The sequence below is a fragment of the Phaseolus vulgaris genome, chromosome 3 (genome assembly GCF_000499845.2).
Source record: "Phaseolus vulgaris cultivar G19833 chromosome 3, P. vulgaris v2.0, whole genome shotgun sequence".
NCBI classification, from domain to species: domain Eukaryota; kingdom Viridiplantae; phylum Streptophyta; class Magnoliopsida; order Fabales; family Fabaceae; genus Phaseolus; species Phaseolus vulgaris.
The window spans coordinates 13,247,059-13,254,872 of NC_023757.2; the positions used below are offsets into that span (position 1 = coordinate 13,247,059).

The 7,814-nt window shown below is 39.0% G+C and overlaps 1 protein-coding gene across 1 annotated transcript; it reads left to right on the top strand.

Annotated features, from left to right (window-relative positions):
- The first annotated feature begins 6,027 nt into the window (after positions 1-6,027).
- LOC137806721 (probable F-box protein At4g22030) lies at positions 6,028-7,582 on the top strand. Its single transcript, XM_068606973.1, has one exon. It carries the CDS (start codon positions 6,151-6,153, stop codon positions 7,408-7,410), a length of 1,260 nt encoding a protein of 419 aa, XP_068463074.1. The 5' UTR covers positions 6,028-6,150; the 3' UTR covers positions 7,411-7,582.
- Positions 7,583-7,814: the final 232 nt, after the last annotated feature.

The following is a 7,814-nucleotide window of genomic DNA, read 5'->3' on the forward strand; positions in this document are numbered from 1 at the left end:
TGGTTATTGATGAAAACCAATATGCTTTTTTGAGCAACAAAGGTATGTTAGATAGTGTGCTCATGGAAAACGAGGTGGTTGAGGAGGTTAGGAGGAATCAGAGAACTGCACTATGCTTCAAGGTGGACTACGAGAAGGCTTATGATTCGGTAAGGTGGAATTTCTTACTTGATATGTTGTTACATAGGTTGGCCTTTCATAGCAAATGGATAAGGTGGGTTAGATGATGCTTGAAATCGTCCTCTATTTCAGTGCTAATTAATGGAAGTCCAACAGAGGAATTTAAACTGTCAAGAGAGTTGAGACAGGAAGATCCTTTGGCCCCGTTTTTGTTTCTTGTGGTCGCCAAAGGTTTGGTTGGGCTAGTGAGACAAGCGTCTAAGCAAAACATGCTCAAAGGTGTGAAGGTGGGGAGGAAGGAAATAAAATGTAGTATACTTCAATTTGCAGACGACACTTTTTTTATGTGTGAAGACTCTTTCTCCAATATCTTCACTATTAAGACGATCCTAAGATGCTTTGTACTAGTCTCCGGTCTGAAAATAAATTTTCAAAAATCGAAACTGGTGAGAGTAAATGTTGATAGGTTTACATTAGAAACCTATGCGAAGATGTTAAATTGCAACACCATGTAGATTCCTTTTAAGTACTTGGGGTTAGAAATAGGAAGTAACCTAAGGAAGGTACAGTTTTTGAAGCCTGTCGTCAATAAAATCAATGCTAGACTTAGCACATGGAAAGGGAGATGTTTATCAATGGCAGGAAAAATCTGCTTAATCAAATAAATCTTTACAGCCATTCCTCTCTTCTACTTGTCTTTTTTTAAAGCTCCGATCTCGTTTTGTAACAAAATCACGAGCATACAAAGGAGATTCCTGTGTGCTTGGGGCAGAGATAACAGGTCTATACCTAGGGTAAGGTTGGGGAACATTTATAAATCTCCTGAAGAAGGCGGGTTAGGGATCAAAGATGTCAGGAAGTTTAATTATGCTTTAATGGCGAAATGAAAATGGAGGTTAATGAGTGATGAGGAGGGGAATGGAAACATATCCTGGAGTCGAAATATATGGAGGTAACTAGTACTAGTCACGCTCGATCGTATTACCAATGTTGGTGGTGGAGAGACTTAGTTAATATTATGTAGGGAGGGGAGGGTGTAGGTTGGTTTCAACAAGCTTTAGTGTGGAATGTCAGATCTGGGAACTCAGTAAGATTTTGGGAGGACCCCTGGATTGATAAAAATAATCTCAAGGATTTATACCCTAGATTATTCTCTTTGTCCTTGAATCAAGGGATGACAGTGGGTGAGACTGGTTTTTGGGATGACTATGGGTGGCATTGGCACTTAAAATGGAGGATGGAGAGGTTCCAATGGGAGTTGGTCCTGGAGGAAGAATTATTATCAATTTTGTCTAGGAGAGTTTTGCATAAAGAATCCAAGGATTATCACTAGTGCAAAAAGAAGAAAAGGAAACGTTTTATTTAGTGTGGCTTTTTGCGCTACCCGCTTTCGTAAAAAACGCGGTAGCATTTTTGAAATTATTTTGATTTACGAATGCGGTTATTTGAATAGCCGCATTCGTAAATCAAAGCACTTGATTTACGAATGCGGTTATTTGTATAACCGCACTTGTAAATCAAAGCGTTTGATTTACGAATGCGGTTATTTGAATAACTGCATTCGTAAATCAAAATTCTTTGATTTACGAATGCGGTTTTACCTTTAACCACATTCGTAAATTCTTTTTTACCCTAAATTTTAAAGTGCGCCACACACAATTTCAAACTTTATTTCTCGTCTTTGCCTTAGTTTCGCGTTCGCACTCTGAGTTCGTCTCCTTCTGAGTTCGTCTCCTTCTGCTGCATCTGCATTCCATTTGTGCAATGTAAGTTTCTTGAACTCTCTTTCTTCCTCTTCATCTTCACAAATATATGCATAAATGTTTTTCGTTTTTCTTATATACGTTTTTTTCCTTGCATTGGTGGTCTCGAAGCACTGTTTCGTTGGCTGACATTCGTTTTTCTTACATTGTTTGGTTTCTCGCATTGCTCAGTACTCTTTCATTGTCTTTGTGGTTTCTTATGGATTTTTTGGTTTACTCCGTTGCTGCTTCCCTGTCCGCCGTCGCTTCTGCTGCCGCCACCGTTGTTGGTGCTCCCGTGACTCTTCATCAACGTTGGCTTCACACAAGATTGACGATGTTTTAAAATTTTTAATTTTTTTTAATGATTTGGCATATACAAGTGCAGTTAAAGCAAATAACCGCACTTGTAAATGGTATTTATAAATGCGGCTATATATCCGCATTTATATTTCTTGATTTACACGTGCGTGTTGATCAAATGCGGCTATAAAGCCGCATTTATAAATTCGAAATAACCGCATTTGTTTTATGTTTCTACACTAGTGTATATTACATGGAGAAGGGATGTCAAGGGGGTCTTTTATGTGAAATCAGCATATACTATTTTGGCCAACCAAGGAACCGGACCAAGTAATGATGTATTCAGGCTACTATGGAAGTCCAAAGCTTTACCAAAAGTTATAATCACTGCCTGGAGAATCCTTCTGGACAGAATTCCAATTAGTCAGAATCTTATGACACAAGGAGTTGTTGTGAACTCCCCTCTCTGTGCATTTTGTAACCTGTAAGAAGAATCCACCCAATATCTGTTTCTGGATTCTTTCTTTGCACACGGGGTTTGGACGCTTTGCTTCAGATGGATAGGTGTTTTGGGGGCTCAAAACAAGGATATCTGTAATCACTTTGTAAACTTTCATTTAATTAATACGTCCAAGAAACAGAATCAGGTATGGAAGGGAGTGTGGGCGGTGATTGTATGTTGCATATGGGAGCACAGGAATAATGTGATCTTTAGACAAGGGGTTCCTGATTATGAGGAAATCCTTCAAGCGGCCCAACTCCTGTCCTGGCTATGGTTGAAACATAGGGAAGGTTCTTTCTCTTACTCTTTCTTCGATTGACTTTTGAATCCTATCCAATGCCTTTTATGTGTGCGCTGAGTATGTTATGGAGCATAAGGGAACAGTCCTGTATTGAGTACGCAAGTATCTAAGGGGGTAAAGATAATAGATACCATCCTTGTTGATGGGCAACTATGGAATCTAGCTAAGGAGGCAGGGGTGTTTATACACTGAATCTGTATAGTAGTGAGATGTACTGGCTAGTGGTTGGGTTGATGGAATTTTATACACTTTTACAAGAAACTATGAAGTCTAGTAGGCAATTTACATGGAAGGTTTGGAATGTGTGAAGGAGCTGCTGGGAAGCCGCTGGGAAGGTTGGAAGACGTTGGAACTGTGTATCTATGAAAACCAACAATCTGGTGTATGGTTTTAAATGCTATTGGATGCTTTCTTTCTCGGTCTATCTCACTACACAAGGGGTATCACACTACATAGCAGAAATTCGAAGATGTGGTTATGCCAAAGCTGATGGAAGAGGCCCAAGCACAAGCCCACATGCAAGCCCACCAAAGGGTAGATTTGGGCCAACCATAGAGTTATGGCCAAGAGGATCCAAGAAGACGTTTTTTTACATGTTCAAATGCCATAAACTCTAGTGTAGAGTAGACTTTAATTTCTTGTCAAAATTAGCATAGGAACTTTATTTGTAATTTTCTTAGAATTAATTTTGGCACCTAAAACACCAACCTAGGTAAACTTAGAGTTCCTAAAAAAACCTCTAAATTTACCAAGGCCGGTCTAGAAAGCCCATGGAGGGGGTGAGCATAAAAACTAGACACACCCCTCCCCATGTGCTCATTTGTGCACCCATGTGCCATGTGCACCCATGTGCTTCACATTTACATTTCATTTGACTAGCATTAGGGTTGCATTATGGTCCTCCTTAGCCTATAAAAGGAGGAGCCTACACCTTATTTTCAAGTTTATTGTGAGTAAAGTTATGCTGCCATTTTGTGCCAAGCTTTGCTTCTCCCTAGAACTCTAGGCTCTAAACTTCACATCCTTCACCTTTCCTTGGGCTAGCCGAACCTCCCAATATTCATACATACCATGCACCTTCAAGATCAACATCACTCTTAAGAGGATCTTGCACACACACATCCATAGCTTCCGCACCATCTCTTACATGATTCAAGAAGAACTTCATAAATTTTGCCATCAAAAGCTGACTTATGTAGATTATATGGCGAATCAATAGCACCTGTCTTATTTAACATTTGTTCATGTTGGTGTATGGAGGAGAACTGACAGGTACTATGGGCGCCTTATTAGTATTATCAATACAGATTTCCTGTTGGAATTCTGCTCTGTTTAAGGGGACGACTTCCTGGATCAAACTGGTGCGGTGGTTTAGTGTATTGCTGCATATAATGCTGCCTTGTTTTTAATGCAGATGTGAGATGAGTAAAGGTAGCCAAATGGAGTTGGAAACAGTTTGGTAACAGGGCCAGAACATCTATATGGCAATACAAATGATGTATCAGCTAAGTTGGTTCTAAATAGAAGTAATGGGGTGCAGTGGAAGTGTTGGGTTGGGGAACAAGTTGGTAATGATTCTGTACCGGGCTCAAGGAGGGGGGCGGTTTTCTGCAGGTTATGGGGGCTTGGTTCTGTAGGCTCTGGAGGCATTGGTGTAAACAAAGAGTTCTGATCTTTGATTGGAGCAAATCTTTGTTGTGACTTAATAAATATAGCCGGGAGCTAGGTGTAACATAGGCTTTGTAAGCTGCTGGTTTATGTATGTAAAGCTGGTGGTGGAAGTGGTGCACGTGCTTTTTTGCATTCTTAATATGATGCAGTTTTGGTGTTTAATTGTTTTTTGGTATGTGGGACTTATTCCAAGCAGGTGAAGATGAGGTTGTTTAGTTTGGCCTAGCCTATATGATCTTTTAGGCGTGCCAATCCCCTTCTCTTTTACCAATAATATGCATGATTATGCAGCTGTCTACCTTCATGGGGACTAGTAGGGTGCTTAGGCCAGAGTTTTGAACAACAACTGTTACATTAGTTTTAGTATCTTTATCCTTTCTCTCTGATTGGAACTTTCTAAGGGTTTGTCTTTTATTTTCAAGATGAACTTTGTATAAGGGTTGGGACACCCTAAAGTGTCACTTTAAATCCATTTATTCTTTGCTAATAATAAAAAAAAAAGTGAATAGAACAATTCCTACATCCTAAATTTCTGAGTTGGTGGAGTATATGATACTCTTAATCTCTATTTTTAATTTGTTATAATTTGTTGTTTCTATAGCAATAAGAGGTTATATAGATGTTTTTCTGTAATTGAAGCACTTCCCGTAAAATTTCGCTTAAAAAGGCCAAGGGATAAATTAAAATATTAAGTCTTCCACTACTTTTCTAACGATAATATTGTTATACATATGGTGCTAAGAATTAAGTATAATAACTTTTTGATTATAAAATAATTTGAATATCTTAATTTATTATATGAGCAAGTTGAAATTAATTTCAACAACCTTTCCTCTTGATGTAAAATATAGATAGCCCTCATGGATGTGTTTAATATAAATATATAGAGAGATGTGTTTTGAAATATAAAAGAATATTGAAATTCCAGAGAGAAAACGACTTGACAGTTAATTGAGTAGCTCAAGTAAGTGTTTTTTTGATTCCATAGGTTCTGATGAAGACAATAAACATTTGTCATTATGGAAGAGTACTGAGTGATAAATGAAAAGAAAGAATTTAAGAATAAGTAAAGGAAACAAAAAATCATCCCTGTGCTGAATGAAGAAGTATTAGATAGTTTGATTTGACATTCTAATATTGATGGCGTTGTTGGTGGCTTTACTGCGTCTCACATTGAAAGCCAAGATGTTGAAATTTCGAACTCACCAAAATCTGAGAGCTGAAAGAGTCCGCCATCACACCAAGGCCAAGTCTATTCTTCTACTTTTCTTTTCCTAAATATTCATTAGTCAACGTTTTCCTTATACGTGACTTTTTCCTTTGGATCTGTTCTCTCTCTCAATATATATATATATATATATATATACACACACACACGCCAACCCTACCCTTATCTCTCCTTCTCATCTCCATTCTTCTCATCTCCAATCTCATCTCCATTCCCATCTCCATTCTCATCTCCAATACTTCCAAACTCAATCTCATCAACACAAACAGTAGAGACACATCCCATGGCTTCTTTACGAACCACACCTATACTCTCTTTATCCTCTTCTTCGGTAAGAAAAGTCAACGCTTCTATCCCTTCACCACTCACTTATTCCGTTCCAAAACTGCCATCAAGAACACTCAAGATTCATCAACTTCATGGATCCAAAGACACTATTCCATTGGAGAAGAATCTGATTACCACACAGATATATGAAGATTTATACAGTCCCACCAACAAATCTAATAACCTCACAGTTCAACTCTACGCAATTCTAGAGGAAGTCGCTGACAGAATTCAAATGCACACAAACATTGGCGAACAAAGAAACAACTGGAACACTCTTCTTCTTAACTCCGTCAACATGATCACTCTCACTGCCACAGCCATGGCTGGTGTTGCTGCAGCCACCAGTGGTGACACTGAGACACCTCTTTTGGCCTTGAAACTATCATCCACTCTCTTGTTTTCTGCGGCCACTGGAATGTCACTCATCATGAACAAAATTCAGCCCTCACAACTCGCCGAGGAGCAACGCAATGCTACAAGGCTTTTCAAACAGCTTCATACCCAAATCCAAACCATAATCGCTCTTGGAAATCCCACAGAGAAAGATGTGAAGAGTTCAATGGAGAAGGTGCTGGCAATCGACAGAGCTTACCCACTTCCCTTGTTGGGAGCCATGCTTGACAAGTTTCCCGCAAAATATGAACCTGCAGTCTGGTGGCCTTCGTCTCAGTCCCATAGAAGAAGCAAAACACAAGAGAGCAAAAGGACTAACAATGGATGGAGTGAAGACCTTGAAAAGGAATTGAGAGAAGTGATTGAAGTGATAAAGAAGAAAGACTGTGAGGACTACGAGAGGCTTGGAAACATAGCGTTGAAGGTGAGCAAGAGTTTTGCAATTGCGGGGCCTTTACTGAGTGGGATTGCAGCAGTGGGGTCTTCGTTTGTGGGGAATGGATCATTGGCGGCATTAGTGCCTCTCATGGCTGGCTCATTGGCTTCAGCAGTTAATGCATTTGAGCATGGTGGCCAAGTAGGCATGGTGTTTGAAATGTACAGAAACTGTGGTGGATTCTTCACGCTGTTGGAAGAGACGATTAGGGACACGCTTGAAGAAAAAGACATTGAGAAAAGAGAAAACGGTGAGGTATTTGAAATGAAGGTGGCAATGAAGTTGGGAAGAAGCGTTTCGGAGCTGAGACGCCTTGCCTCAAAATCTGCTTCCTGTGGTATGGAAGGAATGGTCGTAGATGAATTCGCCAGCAAGCTCTTTTAATTAGGATAACATTTTATCTCACCATACAATATTCTTTAATTCTTTATTATTTTGTATAGTCCTCTAACATAGCTTCACACCCTATTCATTCAGAATATGCACATATTTTTGTACGTACCTTCGTGTAATTCACACTCAACAATCCAAATTTAATTCTCACATTTCTCTCTATCTTTATATCTCATAAGTTTTGTAAGGAGATGGCACATATAATTTTATGCATGTGTGTAAGGAATTCAAATCCAAACTATATATGGAACGCATATATTGTCTACAATAACAACTAGAAGGAAACCTATTATACCAACGAAATAATTCTCTATATCCTAAATTAGTGAACTCCTCAGCACACGCATTCTCTTCACGAAAAATATGAGTAAATCTAAACCTGATTTTACCACAAT